The 17,462-nt window shown below is 41.3% G+C and overlaps 1 protein-coding gene across 1 annotated transcript in view; it reads right to left on the bottom strand.

The window, feature by feature from the left end:
* The window catches only part of LOC101413974 (uncharacterized), a 37,336-nt gene extending 31,664 nt beyond the window's left edge, over positions 1-5,672 (bottom strand). Inside the window, exon 1 of the mRNA XM_071215597.1 lies at positions 5,427-5,672. Within this exon, the coding sequence (XP_071071698.1) occupies positions 5,427-5,672 (246 nt within the window). The remainder of the gene's footprint in view (positions 1-5,426) is intronic.
* Between the last annotated feature and the right edge of the window lie 11,790 nt (positions 5,673-17,462).

Raw genomic sequence — 17,462 nt, 5'->3', positions numbered from 1 at the left:
TGCCTCAGTGCTTGGGCAAGTACTTCTAAGACAATGTTAAATAGGAGCGGAGACAATGGGCATCCTTGTCTTTTTCCTGAGTTTAGAGGGAAGGATTTTAGGATTTCTCCATTGTAAACAATGTTGGCTGTAGGTTTTTCATATATGCTCTTTATCATGTTCAGAAAATTTCCTTGTATTCCGATCTTTTGGAGCATTTTTATCAAGAAAGGGTGCTGTATTTTGTCAAATGCTTTTTCTGCATCTATAGATATAATTATGTTATTTTTTTTCTTCAATCTGTTTATATGGTGTATTACATTGATTGATTTTCTTATGTTGAACCATCCTTGCATACCTAGAATAAATCCCACTTGTTCGTGGTGTATAATTCGTTTAGTGTGTAGTTGAATACGATTAGCAAGTATTTTGTTAAGTATTTTTGTGTCTAGGTTCATTAGAGAAATTGGTCTGTAATTTTCCTTTCTTGTGGTGTCTTTGTTTGGCTTTGGTACTAGGGTAATGTTGGCATCATAGAAGGAGTTTGGCAATGTTCCTTCTGTTTTGATTTTTTGGAATAGTGTCAGCAGGATTGGTGTTAGTTCTTTCAGGGATGTTTTGTAGAATTCACCTGTGAAGCTGTCTGGCCCTGGGCTCTTCTTAGTTGGGAGATTTTTAATGACTGATATTATCTCTTTCCTTGTGATTGGTTTGTTAAGATCATCAATTTCTTCTTTCCTCAATATGGGCTGCTTATGTGTTTCTAGGAATTTGTTCATTTCCTCTATATTGTCATTTTTGTTGGAATATAGTTTTTCAAAGTATCCTCTTATGATAGGCTTTATTTCTGTGGGGTCAGTGATGATATCGTCTTTCTCATTTCTTATTTTGTGTACTTGCATCTTCTCTCTTTTTTTCTTTGTTAGTCTCTCTAAAGTTTTGTCAATTTTGTTGATCTTCTCAAAAAACCAGCTCTTAGTTTTATCTTGTCAAGTGCTTTCTTATTTTCTATTTCATTTAATTCTGCTCTTATCTTTGTTATTTCCTTCCTTCTTCTTCCTTTTGGGTTACTTTGTTGTTGTTTTTCTAATTCCTTCAAATGTGCAGTTAGTTCTTCAATTTTTGCTCTTTCTTGTTTTTTGATATATGAATTTATGGCTATAAATTTCCCTCTCAGTACTGCTTTTGCTGCATCCCATAAATTTTGGTATGTTGTGTTATCATTATCATTTGTTTCAAGATAGTCATTGATTTCTTTTGAGATTTCCTCTTTTCACCCACTGTTTTTCTAAGAGTGTGTTGTTTAATTTCCAAATCGTGGTGTGAAATCTGGGCCTCTGACCCTTGCAAATTTCCAGCCTCACTCCACTGTGGTCAGAGATATTGTTTTGTATGATTTTGATCTTTCTGAATTCATTAAGTCTTTCTTTGTGGCCTAGCATATGGTCTATCTTGGAGAATGATCCATGTGCGCTTGAGAAAAATGTATATCCTGCTGTGTTTGGGTGTAATGATCTATATATGTCTATTAGATCCAGCTCCTCTAATATACTGTTCAAATGTTTTGTTTCTTTAGTGATTCTCTTTTGAGATGTTCTGTCCAGAGTTGATAGTGGTGTATTAAAATCCCCCACTATAATTGTAGATGCATCTATTTTTTCACTTAGTTTTTCCAGTGTTTGCCTCATGTATTTAGAGGTACCCTTGTTAGGAGCATAAATATTTATGATTGTTCGATCTTCTTGACAGATTGTCCCTTTCACTAAAGTGTAGTATCCTTCTGTGTCTCTCACAATTGTTTTGCATTTAAAGTCTATTTTCTATGATATTAATATAGCTACTCCTGCCCTTTTTTGTTATTGTTTGATTGTATGATTGTATTCCAGCCATTCACTTTCAACCTCCATGAGTCTCTGGGTCTAAGATGTTTCTCTTGTAGACAGCATATAGATGGGTCATAGTTCCTTATCCAATGTCCCAGTCTGAATCTTTTGATAGGTGAGTTTAATCCATTGACATTCAGTGTTATTACTTTCAAGGAATTATTTGTGTTAGCCATATTTTGATTGGATTTGTGTTTGTCATATTTTGTTTGTATTTGTTTCCTTCTATTTTTGTCTTTTTTGTTGCTCTTACACTCTCCTCCAACTCTGCCTGTCCTGTTTTTTCCTTTCTTCCTGCAGAACTCCCTTTAGAATTTCTTGAAGGGGAGGTTTCTTGTTGGTATACTCTTTCAGTTTCTGTTTATCTGTGAATATTTTGAACTCTCCATCATGTTTGAATGCTTGTTTAGCTGGATAGAGTATTCTTGGTTGGAAAATTTTTTCCTTTAGTACCTTGACTATATCATACCACTGCCTTCTTGCCGCCTAGGTTTCAGATGAGAAATCAGCACTTAATCTAATTGAGCTTCCCTTGTATGTGATGGTTTTCTTTTCTCTTGCTGCTTTTAGAATTTTCTCTTTGTCTTGACCATTGGATAATTTGACAAGTATATGTCTTGGTGTGGGCCTGTTGGGGTTTATGACCAGTGGAGTGTGCTGTGCTTCTTGGATATGTACATCTGTCTCTTTCAGTAGATTTGGGAAGTTTTCAGCCATTATTTCCTGCAACACTCCTTCTCACCCCTTTCCCTTCTCTTCTCCTTCTGGAATGCCTATAATATGTATGTTTGAGCATTTTTTTTATTATCATTCAGGTCCCTAAGTCCTAGCTGGATTTTTTCTATCTTTTTATCGACCACTTCTACTATCTGTTTGATTTCCGATGTACTGTCTTCCACATCACTAATTCTCTGCTCTGCCTCTTCTAGTCTGCTGATATTGCTGCAAGTGTATTTTTGATTTCTTGATCTGTGGTGTTCATTTCCATCATACCTGTTATCTTTTTGTGTATGTCTGCAATTTCCCCTCCAAGTGTTGTCTTCATGTTGTTAACCTCTTCCTTTACTTCATCAAATTTGTCGGTGATAAATGTTCTGAGATCTTTCATTGCTTTTGCAAAGTTCTGCTCCCCTTCCTGATTTTTAGTTTGTTGATTGGATTCAGCCATGTTTTCCTGATTACTGGTTTGGTTTGTAGATTTTTGTTGCTGTCAGGTCATCATTTTTTCTTGACGGGTTTAATCAGTTCCTTACCTTCTTCATCTAGTTTTGGAGATTAATTAGCTGTTATTTTAGTGTAAGTGCTATATCTTCTCTTTGTCACTTTGTTCTTCTTATTCTAATTTCTTATTGCTGGTTAAGTTCACTTTAAAGGAAAGTATTAGTGCCGGGGAAAGGCAATTGTGTAAGCAAGGAAAAAGTGTAAAGTAGTATTGGTGATATATGTTAACAAAGCAATAATATGAGATCTGGGAGGATGGAGGTTAGATTCATGTAAATTGTGTAGAGTTATAGCAGTAGGTAGAGTACCTATAATGAGGTAGATGACTGAATATGGGAGGAATATGGTATGAGCTAAAAAGCTATTGTTTTCATGAGAGAGGGAGAGAGAAAAGAAAGGTAATAGTTTCAAGAGTAGATAACAGAAAACAAAACAAAGGTATTAGAAATTAAGAGTTAGACACTTTGTGGATCAAAGAAAGGGAGGTGGAATATAGGAGAGATAGTAGATGATGGAGGATATCAAGATGTAGAGGAAAGGGGATAGTGTAGGTAGCCAAAATCTATTCACACAGAAATGAGGCAGTGGAGGATGAGGAAATGCAGCAAATGTGAGGTGTTTCCTGCAGCACCTATTGTATAGTTAAGATAAGATAGAATAAGAAGAAGATGGGGGACAAGAGAAAGAGGAAAAGATAGGACTTTGGGGGATACGCTGTGAGACAAGACTAGGGGATAATGCAATGTTAGCAATCAGAACATTAAAAAATAGAATAAAAAATAAAAATAGAATAAAAATAAAAACAAAACAAAAAAGATAAAATGCAAACATTGAGGGCTAGGACATTCAAGGACCTCAGATGGACCTCAGGGCATGATGGATTCAGGGATGGAAAGTCTGAGATATTGAGGACTCAAGAGGTGTGAGTCCATAGAAAAGGTGGCATTGGATTGAGAAAAGTGGACATGATGGCTGATGGGTATGGAGAAAGGCAGGAAGAGATGAGAGGTGGAGGCGTCTTTGGGACATGGAGCTGCCCTGGATGGTGCTTCAGGGGCAATCACCGGACATTGTAAATCCTCACAGGGCCCACTGGATGGAATGGGGGAGAGTGTGGGCCATGGTGTGAACCATTGACCATGGGGTGCGGGGGTGCCCAAAGATATACTTGCCAAATGCAATGGCTGTGTCATGATGATGGGAGGGAGTGTTGCTGAGGGGGGGGGGAGAGGTGGGGTGGGGGAGGTAGGGTTCAATGGGACCTCATATATACATATTTTTAATGTAATATTATTACAAAGTAAATAAAATAAAATAAAATAAAAAAAAGAGGTGTGAGTCTCTGGGGTATGGGCCACCAGGTTTTAGGGGACTCAGACCTGGCAATCTCAAGTCCGGTTAACAGGAAGCCTGGGAGTACCACAGTGCATCACAGCCTTCAGGGATCCCTGCAGCTGGGTGCCAGCCCTATGGTTGAGGTCACATCCACAAGCTCTATCCTGTGTTCTGTACCCCACAATTCACTCACTTACTGGGGTCTATTCTGTGGATATATCACCAATTGACTTCAGGACCCCTCCCACCCAGTGATCCCCTGGAATGGCCACCTGGGGGTGCCTCTATGCTGCAGCCAATTTAATGACTTAGATCAATAGCCAGGTCCAGGAGAGGGGCTCCAGCTGGAAACGCTAATAACAGAGTCCAAACCCAAAAATCCCACACTTCGCAAAATATTCCCCTAATCAGCTTCCAAACGTCTCACACCCTGCCAGACCCTGGTAGCATCTCTTTATTGCTATCACTTTAAGTCCACTATAGATAATCAGCCAGGTTTGGGGGGGCATGGCTCTAGGTGGAAGCGCTATTGTTTGTGTCCGCAATCAAAAATTCCCCCTGCTTTGCCATAAAACTCCTGTTTGTCTCCCCAAATTGGTCTGCAAGCACCTCCTGTCCTATTAACCCCCCAATAGGTCCCTCAGGGCTTATGAATTCCCCAGTACTGCAGAGCCTCAAAAAAAAAAACTGTCTTGGCAGTGCCCCTTGCTGCAGCAGCGCCCGATGCTGTGGCCCCGCCCACCCAAGGAGGGAATTTTCCGCCTGTAGCCGGGACCTCCATGTATATTTTATACATGTATTTTCTCTGTTACCTTCCCACCAAATCGATGTCCAGATACCTCCTGACCTGCAAAAATCCTGAAATAGCCTGGTCCCAAAGAGCCTCCAACGCTGCCCAGCCGCCTGTTTTGCAAAATGCCAGAGTGAAATATTTTTGACTTGCTGAGACAATCAATCAAAGCCAGGTGGCCTCGGTGGCAACTACTCGAGTCTGCCCCTGTTCAGTACCGATTCAAACTGCCGTTCTTTATTGACAGCACCACAGAGGACACGAACACTCATCATTGTTGCTAATTCCACTCTGAGAAATTGATCCAAGACAAACTGGTATACAATGAAGTCTACAGCAAGTTCATGGCAGTCAAAACTGGAGCTCCACTTGGCGTCTGGGCCACTTGGCCCGAGCACCAGCTCACCGCAACCGGATCCTGAACACCCCAGGCTGTGGGAGGAGCTGCCACAGCTGCACGGCATGCTGGAGGGTGCTCAGGGGGCAGGGCTGAGTCTATAACTTCATATTTAACCTCAACAATTTGAGCAAATAGGCAGGCATGAATACTTTGGCACAAAAACATAAATTTAGTTACTTTAAACTTCTAATATTTACAAAGCAAGTGTGACTGCAATACATTTCAAAGACTCCTGAAACTTTTCTTAATTTGCACTAAGGCTGTGCAGTTTTACACTATGACCATGTAGTTTTACACAAGAATTTTCTTTCTTAATTAATGGATTGTAACTAAAATGTTCTCAATGCTTTAGCACCATTTTGTTTTAGAACTTTATATTTTACTTCGAAATTAGCAGAATTTTGGGTAAACAACAAGATTAATTTTATATGTATTTACTGAGGTTATTTGAAGCCTCAGGGAGACAGACTGGTTTCTCTCATGAATTGCCAATCTTAGGAACACTGACCGTCAAGGCAGGAGACTTCTCCCCCTCCACCCCCCTTTTTGATTTTGGAGATAATAAAACTCCAGTGCTCATTTAACCTTATTCCATCAGGTAGCAATTTATTTAGTTTACTCTTCAATTCATGAGAGAAAGGGTTACTAATACCAGGACAGGAGACAGTGATGTCCCATCTCTTCTCTGGCCTGTAGGGGCAGAAGCTATTATGAAATAACCATAGGCAAAGGCAAGGGGTGAGGTCAGGCTTGAAGTAACCATAAACTAAGGAAAGGTTAAGTTTAGAGTTTACACTTAAATAATAATTTCAGGCTAAATTCACTCAGCTATAATTTCAGTTATTATCTTTCCACTGTTTTATAATATAAATGCATTTATAAATGATTTTAACTTTGTTACAGTTTTTATTAATTTTTTTTTAAACTTAATTTTGTACACCTTTAAACACCTTTTATTCAACTTATAACATATTAAATGAACTTAACTATTACTTTAGTTTTTCTTTTAAGGTAAAAGAATAAATCTCTTGCAGTTAGTTTGAAATAAAAAGCTACTTTTCAGGATTTGATTTCTAGAATACAATGTTCCTTAAAAGAGAAGACCCTTTCTTTTCAAACACTGAGGAAATGATGAGGTTAAAGCACAAGAAGCTATTTTGATAAAACAGAATTTCTTTGTATATTGATCTTACTCAATTTTAATCATAAAAATTTTTCTTCCACAAACCTACACTTTCAGTATTCATTCAGGTTTTGTCCCACACTCTACTCTTTCCAATAATCAATCACTTTATCTTAGGACAAAATCATCTTTTGTTTCCTTAACAATAAAAACACATTTCATATATCCCACATACTAAGTTACCAGGCAAACTTCTTACAACATATAATTGCCATTAATACTAAAAAGCTTGTTAAAATAATTAACTTTTCTTCATTTTAAATACTTAGTAGCATGTAGTACCAGAAAGTTTTTTTGGAAGCAAGTTGGCAGAGGAGGCTGGTTGCCGAAGAAATGTTTTCTTGTTATAAAATTACCTTTTATTATTATTATTATCAATTCAGTTTTTGTTTAATAATGACTTTCTGCAATTAGCCATTCAAATACCTTAATTTAAACAATGCTTTGTTAAACTTTTGTAATTATTTATACCTTAAAGACAAATTTTACCTTCACAGATCTCATTCTCTTACTTAAAGTTACTACAATACCTTCTAAGAACCTGGGCAGAATGCAGACATATTTTGGCTTTGACACCCTAGGGAGGGAACTTTACTGCATTTATTCTGATTCTGCTTTTCACCCCCTTCACTTCCCCCCCCCTTCCAGGCAGTCGGGTGCACAACAATCAAACAGAAATGCAGCTTATGAATAGAAGGTGTGGAGTCACTGGGAAGGGGCAAGCCACTCCCCCCTTTCCAGCTTTCAGGCCAAAATGGGCAGACAGAACCTAATCAAATTTGGCAACTCTCCAGGGGACCCAGACACCCTGACTGGGGCAGCCCCAATAAACTTGGGTGTGTGGTCCAGACACAGATCGCCTCCAAGCCCCAGCAAAGGGGCAGACCAGAGACAAGACAGCAGAGCATGCACAAACATCTAGACTCTGCAAACATCCAGACTCCTCAGTTTTGCCCCATAATCATTTCACCCCCTTGCCAATGGCAAGGGAGGGTTCTAGCTCTACTGCATTCTACTTTACATAAGGACACAACTCCAACACTAGCATTGAGCTGACACAGACAGAAGCACAAAGGTCACTAATCTGACCCACAAGTTTATATATATTTTTTTTTCAGCACTACTGCCCCCACAGCCATAACAAACCTTAGAACACTTAACATTTGGTATAGAGCAAATTCATTCACAATTTAGCACCATAACAAAAGATTTCAGCTAGACTTTTTCCACTGTTTAATTTTACACCCAGACCAAGCTCCACTAGAAAAGCTGATCCATTTTTCTGTAACCAAGTTTTTTTTTTTCAATCTAGACCAATTTCCAGGATGTTAGGACTCAAACCTATAAACAGCCCTTTCTATTTAAATCAAGCCTCCACTCCTTTAGTGGATATAAGACTAGTACCAGATTCTAACATGCAGTTAGACAAACCCAAAACACCAGGGCTTTTTCCCGGTTTTTCTCTAGGATATTAGGACTCGAACCTATAAATAGCCCTTCCTATTAAAATCAAGACTCCACTCCTTCAGTGGATGTGAGACCAGTACCAGATTCTAACATGCAGTTAGACAAACCTAAAACACCAGGACTTTCCCCCGGTTTTTCTCCTTTTCCCAGGCCTAGAGAGAATGGCTTCCCCCAATTTTCTGGGGCTACTAGGGTTCTCTCAGGAAGTGATCAGCCTCCCCTTCCTAGCAATTAAAGCTAGGGCTTTCCAGACTCTGCTCACCCGGGGAGTCTTACCTTCTTCCATGTTCGGAGTTCTTTTTCATTCCCAGAATCTTTCTCTTCAGACCTTCCATTGCCCTCCATTTTTGTTGGGAAGATTCTGGTGGAGGCCACATCTTTTTCTGGATTAAATTTAATCCAGGGGCGTCCAGATTTTGGGTTCACCTGAGTCCTCCTGGCTACCTCACGGATTTGGAAGGGGCAGCAAAATGCTACCATCTCTGGCCTTTGTATGCTGTCCCACCAGAGTCGCCGAAAATGTTGTAGAATTTGAGAGAGGTTCAATTATTTGCATATAGAGAGACCAGGACTCAGGAATGATTTTGAGAAGGAAAAATGGTTTGTTGATGGCCAGCCAGACTCGGGAGCTTTCTGTTTGAATCCCGAGCCTGGAACAAGATTTTCAAATGTCTTTTATACAGAAAGGAAAGGCCAAATGGTCCCTTTGTTTCAGTTCTCAATAGGCTTGAATTAGCATATATCTCTTCCACATCTTAAGTAAGCTTTTAGCATGGACTCCAGACATTCTAGATAAGCTTTTAACATATTTGGTTAACATATTTGCATTTCCCCTAAATACTTAAAGTTTATAGACCTTGCATTGTTAAACTGTATCCTGGGACTGGAGTCGTTGCCATGGTCACTAAGGGCAGGACTGCAACCTCTTACCATTCTACACCCACAAGTCAAACAGCTCAGGTTATCTCTGAAGAGACAAAGAGCCTCCCACCCATAGCTCACATCAAAAGGACTACAGCTGCCATGCCTAAATTTTATCAGAAGGGAAACTGAAGTGTGCTTTTCCATGTTTAACATTCCCACTGCAAAATTAGGATGTAAAGGAGAAAGTTATCTTCAGGATTCCCTGTAATTTGCTCCTCTAGCCCCAGAAAGCAATCTGGCCTCACACTTCTGGATCAGCTGGAAACTAGCTGAAACCAAAATCATGGGATAATATTAGCAATATGTTGTACATCGTGAGATTCAAAAGGTCTTTATTGGATTTTTTACCCCTCTGTGTGGTCTTCAGCACTTTCTTTATATATAATTTTTTCAATTTTCCCCTTGCTATTTTCCTGCTTACAGGGCATGATCAAAGATGCTTTCAATCTCTCATTTACCACTAAATGTCATTCATGTTTCATTGCTGATTTCATGGGTTGGCTAAAGGTTGAGATTCTCATGATCCCATTCACACTGGTTTGTATCATTTGTAGAGTTACTGGCTTGTGTAGTTGCATTTAAGTGTTGAGAGATCAGATAACAACTGAGGAATATTATGATTAAAAGGATAACAAGTGCCCCTATGTTTACATCTCTGAACTAAGGTCCCCATGAACCACAACTCAGACCAATCAGATTCTGGAGGTGTGTCAGCTGATTTGGCTGCTTCCCTAGCATGGGCTTCTGCTGCCACTGCCTCTTGGTGAACTTCCTTTTGACTGTTTTTTACAAATACACAGCACTGGGTGCCCACCAGCACACACACACCTCCTTGGGAAACCAGAATATAGTCTAATGCCAGTTGATTTTGTAGAGTCATTTTTGGAGTTCTTTTTCTTCATCAGCTAGTGACCTGATTGCTTGCCCTAAGTGGGCAATAGATTTTTCTAACTCTAAAATTACCTTTTCCAATAATCTCATGGCATTTCTTCCAAGACAGGAGGTTGCTCCAGTGACAAGGAGTTATACTAAGAACAGAACACCCTGTGAGTGTAGCCTGAGTTAATGGGTTTTTCTAGGATTCTTTTAGAGCTGTATCTCATCTGGCAACATCTCTTCACTGTAGAGTATGAGAAGATGCCATAAGAGCCCTCATTTGTCTAAGTTTCCCTTTGGAAGTGTATCATAAAGAGTCATTTGGGGAAGAGGGTTTTTCTAGGATCCATTTAGAGCTGTATCTCATCTGGCAACATCTCTTCATTCTAGAGTATGAGAAAATGCCATAAGAGCCCTCATTTGTCTAATTTTCTCCTTTGGAAGTATATCATAAATAGTCATTTGGGGAACAGCATAAGCTATGTAACTGGAAACAACCCAGTTTATGGATAGTACCATAAGGGACTGGGATATTGGCTTGTCAAGCTAATTTGGTATAAATTCCAAAATGAGGACCATAATCATCATCTTCATCATCTTCTGGTATCTTGGTGCCACTTAACCACAATTTCCCTTGTCTGACACTTCAGCCACCAGAAATTTGTGCCTTAAGTGTAATAACTACTTATGTTATTAAAACTGTGGGGAAAAATGTGTCTCTAAAGGAAATCTGGCTCCCATAGTCCTGTCTCATGAAAGCAAAAGGAGTCTTGTCATGTAGAAACTGAATATTTACTATGCCCTACAAGGTGGCCTTTGTTATCTGCCTTGTTTCTAGAAAACAGCACATTCCTTGGGTTAAAGAGGCCACATTTTAATCCCAGTCTCAGGCACTCTTAAATCACAGTCCAGAGTCATTCCAAAAAGGAGATCTAGCTGATTGGGTATGATGTTTCCTGTAGGGCAAGGTCTACAAGTGGAAGTGGGTGGTTATTAGAGGAGTACCTGTTTTGAGACTAGTGGGGGATGGGCACAATCCTAGTAATTACTTTTGCTCAAGGAAGGGGACTCAAGTAAACAAAGATAAAAGAAAATCATGGCAAAGGTAGCGTATGGTTGGGGATGGAGATTGGGCATTGTGAGGGGAATAGGCTGAATAACAGAATGTTAGGCAAATGGGGAAAAGGAAGAGACAGGGTATAAAGAAATCCAGGAGAGGAAGTGAACATTGCTCAACTAATAGAGTGTCCATGTACCATATAGAGGGTCCAGGTTTCAATCCCCAGGGTGTCCGGACCCATGTGGTAAACTGGCCCATGTGCAGTGTTGCTGCACACAAGGAGTGCCATGCTATGCAGGGGTGCCCCCACAAAGGGGTGCCCCAGACACAAGGAGTGCACCCCATAAGGAGAGCTGCCCTACCTAAAAAAAGGGCAGCCCACCCAGGTGTGGCACCGCACACATGGAGAGCTGATGCAGCAAGATTATGCAACAAAAAAGAGCACAGTTTCCCAGTGCTGCCAGATAATGCAAGCAGATGCAGAAGAACTCATAGCAAATGGACATAGCAAACACGAGTGAAAGGGAGAGAAATAAATAAAATAAACCTTTAAAAAAAATCCAGAGCCTCTTGATCTATGATCTTGGCCATGATCTTCTTGGGTAAAAGTTGTCTACTTCATTACTGTCTGCTTCTAGAATCCTCCTGTCAATTTTAGTTTGAGGCCTGAAATGGCAGTGAATTCCCAAGTTCTTGAATCATGTTTCAGTTGTGACATGTGGAGCCAGGGACCAATTCCCTGTAGTTTTATTGCTGTAGTGATGGTTGATAAGACTTGATAAGGTTCTCTCCATCTAGGTCCTAAAACAGTCTTTCATTGATGTCTCTTCCAGTATACCAGTTCTCCAGGTTGAAGGTCATATAGAGTCTACTGTGGAGAAATATTGGGAAAGGAGCCTGGATTTGTGAATGGTGGAACTGGGTAGATGCTATTAGTCCCTTACAATAATTAGCAATTTCAGATTGTAATATATTGGAGCCTGGTACAGCAGGAGAAATGATGAGCTTCATGGGTCTTCCCATTATGACTTAAGGGGGGACCCACTGGTGTTCTCTCAAGAGTCTAAGTTTTATGGTCATGAAGGTTAAGAGAAGAACCTTAGGCCAAGGTAGAGAAAGATTCATATAAATTAGCCAATTTAGGTTTTAAAATAGATTTCACTCTTTTTACCTTTCCTGATGATTGAGGATGTTAGAGACAGTGTAGCTTTTGGCTGATGGGTGAGCCTTGCAAGTTCCCTGATTACATTTATAGTAAAATGGGTGCCCCTATCATTTGAGAGCATAGCAGGAATTTCATAGTAGTTGTTTTTTGTTTTGTTTTGTTTTGGTTTTTGTTTTTAGCTGCTGTGAGAGCAGTAGCCTTGTGACAAAGAAAGGCCTCTATCCATTCAGATATAGACAAATGATAACAAGGACATGTTCACATCCCATAGACAGGGGGAGCTGCATAAAGTCCATTTAAAGATGTTCAAAAGGGCCCTGTTGCTGGATGTTTTTGGCCCAGCCCCAGCTGTACCCTTTTACCAGGGTTATTAATTAACAGGTGGAACATGATTCATATACTTGCCTTGCTTCTCAAGTAAAGTCTGTTTTTCGTTCTTTTTTGTTTGTTTGTTTATTTGTTTTTTGCTGAGGTTATGATGTGGGCTATGGGTGGGAGGCTCTTTGTCTCTTCGGAGATAACCTTAACCTAAGCTGTCTGCCTGACTTGTGGGTGTGGGATGGTAAGAGGCTTCAGCCCTGCCCTTGGTAACCATGGCAATGGCTCCAGTCCCAGGAAACAGTTAATCAATGCAAACTCTATAAACTTTAAATATTCAGGGAAAATGCAAACCAAATGTGCTAAAAGCTTATCTAGAATGTATGAAGTCCATGCTAAAAGCTTATCTAGGATGTGGAAGATATATGCTAATTCAAGCCTATTTAGACCTGAAACAAAAGGACCATCTGGCCTTTCCTCTCTGTAAGGGACTCAAAAATCTTGTTCGGGGCTTGGGTTTGAAACAGAAAGCTCCTGAGTCTGGCCGGTTGTCAATAAATCATTTTTCCTTCTCAAAATCATTCCTGAGTCCTGGCCTTTCTATACACAAATAATTGAACCTCTCTCAAATTCTACAACAGTAAAGGCTCTCACCTGTAATTGATTCATGCAATTTCAGGGAAGCATCATAGTAAAACAATGAAGCTGACAAGGAAATGTGGTTGTTTCTGGGGCATGTAACATTTTTAAAGAATAGCTAATGATGATCAACACCATGTTGTTGTCTAATATCAGGCAGATCAGTATTAGGACACCTTGTGGGCAGTGAGGACATTGTCAAAGCTCTAGGATATATAATTTCTGAAATATTTAATTCATAACATTTTCCCATACAAATTTGTCCAACAGAATGTTAGAAAATCCCCTTTAATTTGACAGTTTTCATGCAACTCATGACATATCAAATAAAACTCTTTCTAGCACTTCTCTTTATATAAGGTGAAAGAACAAATCCTTTGTGCTTTTCTAGGGACCCTCTAAGTAACCCCAGAGGCAGACTGAAATAAAAAAGATATTTGGGGCTTGACTTTGAGAAGGCAAAATGCCAAAATTTGTCAGGAGGTTTGAACACTTGGTTAAATCAGATAATACTTCACTGGTAAACAATAGTTGGCTCCCTATTTAACCAAAGTGACAATAAAAATTTTTTTCAAAGTAAATGTAGGAGGTAACATGATTGTAAGCAAAAACAAAAGCTTAATTCTTTTAAAAGTGAGATGACTTGTTCTCTTAATAAGGCCAATGTAAAGCACAGAATCGTTGCCTTCTGGGAAGATTACTCAAATGGTTAAGAAGTTCTCCAACCTATTACCAATAGCTGACCACTAACCCAAGAAAATTTCATCATATTAACAAAGAGAAAACCAAATTCTAGTTTGGACAAATATACTCTTTAATATGAACAATCTTATAAAAAAGCCTACAGATCTTAGGACCGACTATGACAATATTCATTTCCACCAGCCTTCCACTGTTTCCACATCCTTTCAGGTTTTGTCCTACACTTTTCTGTTTCTCATTCTGCAACAACCAGTCAACTTTTTCTTTTCTTTTTCTTTTTTTTTTTTTTTTTTTTTTTTTTGCTTTAGGACTCAATTACTCTGTTTTTCCTTAACAAAAGCACATCATGCCTTACATATTTAAGATCCCAAAAAGATATTGGAAATTGTCTTCAAACTGACATCCTAAAAAAGTGCAAACTTTTGAAATAAAGTTTATTGGAGTAATAGCTCAACTTGGTGGGTTCCAGGGATGCCTGGGCATCCCCTGGGCCCTGGAGGTTTGAGTGTGTGAGTGTCAGTCTAGGTGTCTGAATCTGAGTGTGTATGTGTGTCCCTGGGCATGTCTCTGTATGCTTCAGTTGTGTAATCTGCCTGCATTTCTGTGTGTCTGAGTTGTGTTTGTGAGTGTGTGAGATTCTGTGTCTGGGAGGGTGTTGATCATGTGTGTGTGTTTTCCTGTGTGGCTTTCTTTGGGTGTCTCAGGGTGTGCTTGTTTGTCTGCATGTTGCCAGTGAGTGTGTGTCAGTTGTGCATATCTGTGTGTCTGCACCTGTCTCTGTGTGTGTGTGTCTGTGTGTGCTCCTGCTGGAGTGACTGTGTTTTGTATCTTTGCATGTGAATTTGCCCCTTTGGGTATTCCTGTGTGTGTGTGCCCACTGTGTGAGTCTGCCCTGTGGGGCCGTTACTAGAGCCCTGAGTGTGTGTACCTGTGTGTGTGTGTTTCCCTCAGGGTATCTCTGCCCTACTGCAGTGTGGGTCTGGGTGTGTGTCCGTGGGCCCCACACCTGTCTGTCCAGGTGTGTCTGGGGGTGATTGTGTGCCCAGATGCATCTTGGTTCTCATCGCTTCTGTATATTTCCCTGTGTGTTACTCTGCACCCCAGTAGTGAGCAGCTGTGCAGGGCCCCTCTCCAAAAGCCCCCAGCGGTGGGTAAGAGCAGGGCACCAGATGTCCTTCTGCCACCCTGGAGGGCTGGACCCCTGCTGCCCCTGCTGCTCTCAGCAGTGGATGTCCTCCAGGTGATTCCACTTCTGACCCTGGGCCATGGGGGCTGGGAGAGCTCCCAGCAGCTGGAGAGGATGTTTGTTGGTGGGAGAAGTTTTCTGGGGAGGATTCTGTGTCCCAGGACAGGGCTGGGCAAGTCCTGGGTCCCTCAGAAGGAATGACTAGATGGGCTTCCCCAGGGAGGGTGCGAGGCAGGGCTTCAAGGCTCTTACTAGGGATGAGTGGGGGGCACCTTGGGCAGGGCTTGGAGGATCCTGGGGGGTCCTGGGGGAGTCCTGGGCTCCCAGTGGGACTGCTCTGGCCTTACCCACCTACAGGACACAGGCAGAGCCAAGCAGGGGCTGGGATGACCCTATTGGGCCTTAGGATACTTGGCCATTGAAAGGGCATGCAGGGTCATTATGGGGGTGGGTGCATAGTGAAATATGGTCCTGGGCTTATCTCACATCAGAGGTTGGGGAGAATTAGGGAGGAAAGTTCTGGAAAGTGCTCTGCACAGATTGAGACACAGAGGGATCTCACAACACAGAGGAGCTGTTGATGTCAATGTTCATATTTTATTACCTCCCACCCAGGCCCAGTGCTCACCTGGGCAATTCAAAGAGATGGAGGACTTGGAGGAGGGACAGTAACTGCAGTTAGATTAAAAGAACAAAAATAGTCAGGATCTTGGTGCTCCTGATTCTTCCCCCTCCCCAACCAAATTAACTCTCTCAAAACCCTCACCCCCATCACCACAGTGGGCATACTGATGCAGCCAGGGCTTTGCTCACTTGGGGAGTCTGAGTTTATGGTCTTGTTGTTGATTACATCTGAGCAAACTCCTTTTTCCAAAGTTCATGCCATCTAAACTTGCCAGAGACAGTTTGGGGCAGCTCTGGGACAAACTCCACCTGGGTGAAGACAGAGCAAAGCCACTGTGGCTTAGCCTGGCTGTCATTCCCCAACAATTTTCCACTCCCCTCCTTCACTGTTCACAAACCCCCAGGGAGGTTGACACCCTGTGCTGGCCTTAATATGGTCCACTGGGTATTTCAGGTCCTCCTGACTCTCGGATGTTGGCCATAGCCATGTGGCTTGCTTTGGCCAATGACATGGCATCTCTAGGCAGAAGAGGTCAGAGCCATTGTGAGGGGGGTCCTCTCTCTCCATCTGCCATAATACCCAGCAGGTACCTACATGGGGGCTGCTCCTTTATCCTGGTCCCAGGATGAGAAGATATGGAGAAGAGGTCCCTGGAGAGCTATGGTGGACACGTGCATGAGAAAGAAATATGCCTCCAGTGTTATATGCATCTAAGCCTTCAGGGCTGCTTGTCACCTGCCACATAACCCAGCCCATCCTAACTGGTACACATCACCTAGTCTACTCTCTATGAAGCAGCAAGGCCTAGCATTAAAAGCATGAACTTGGCTGCCAGACCCCTGGATTTGAGCTCCCTCTCTGCCTTTTATGACCTGTAATTTCAGGCAATTTACTTTGTTGTTGTTGTTTTTTTAAAGATTTATTTTATTTATTTCTCTCCCCTTCCCCCCACCCCAGTTGTCTGTTCTCTGTCTATTTGCTGTGTGTTCTTCTTTGTCCACTTCCATTGTTGTCAGTGGCACGGGAATCTGCATTTCTTTCTTTGTTGCTGTGTCAGCTCTCCATGTGTGAAGCACCATTCCTGGGCAGGCTGCACTTTCTTTCATGCTGGGCGGCTCTCCTTATGGGGCACACTTCTTGAGCGTGGGGCTCCCCTACATGGCAGGGCATTCCTTAAGCGCATCAGCACTGCACATGGGCCAGCTCCACACAGGTCAAGGAGGCCCGGGCTTTGAACCACGGACCTCCCATGTGGTAGATGGATGCCCTAACCACCGGGCCAAGTCCGCTTCCCGACAATTTACTTTGAGTGTCAGAGCCTCAGATTCTGTCTGTAAAGTGGGATAGTTATACCATTTCAAGTTGTGGCAAGGATTACATGAAATAACAGTGCATGAAGAGAATTGAGGGCAGGGCTTAGCACACATTGTAAGTGCTCCTTAAGTGTTGGCCTCATAGCTACATAATAAGAGGCCACTTAACCTCTTTACACATTGGTTTCCTCATCTGTAAAATGGGTATAACAAGAGTCCTTAGCTCATTGCTTTTTATGAGGATTAACTGTTTTGGGGCATGTAAGTGACCAGTAAATGTGAGGCATATAGCTGCATGATATGCATTTAGACAGTGCAGCAAAGAAGGAAATGCTACCTTTTTGTCATATGTATCTTTTCAAACTTTTTTTTAAATAGGAGCATACTATGTATAAT

This window comes from Dasypus novemcinctus, chromosome 6, assembly GCF_030445035.2.
Source record: "Dasypus novemcinctus isolate mDasNov1 chromosome 6, mDasNov1.1.hap2, whole genome shotgun sequence".
NCBI lineage: Eukaryota > Metazoa > Chordata > Mammalia > Cingulata > Dasypodidae > Dasypus > Dasypus novemcinctus.
The sequence above is the reverse complement of the archived record's forward strand: the minus strand, read 5'-3'. Positions and strand labels throughout refer to the sequence as shown.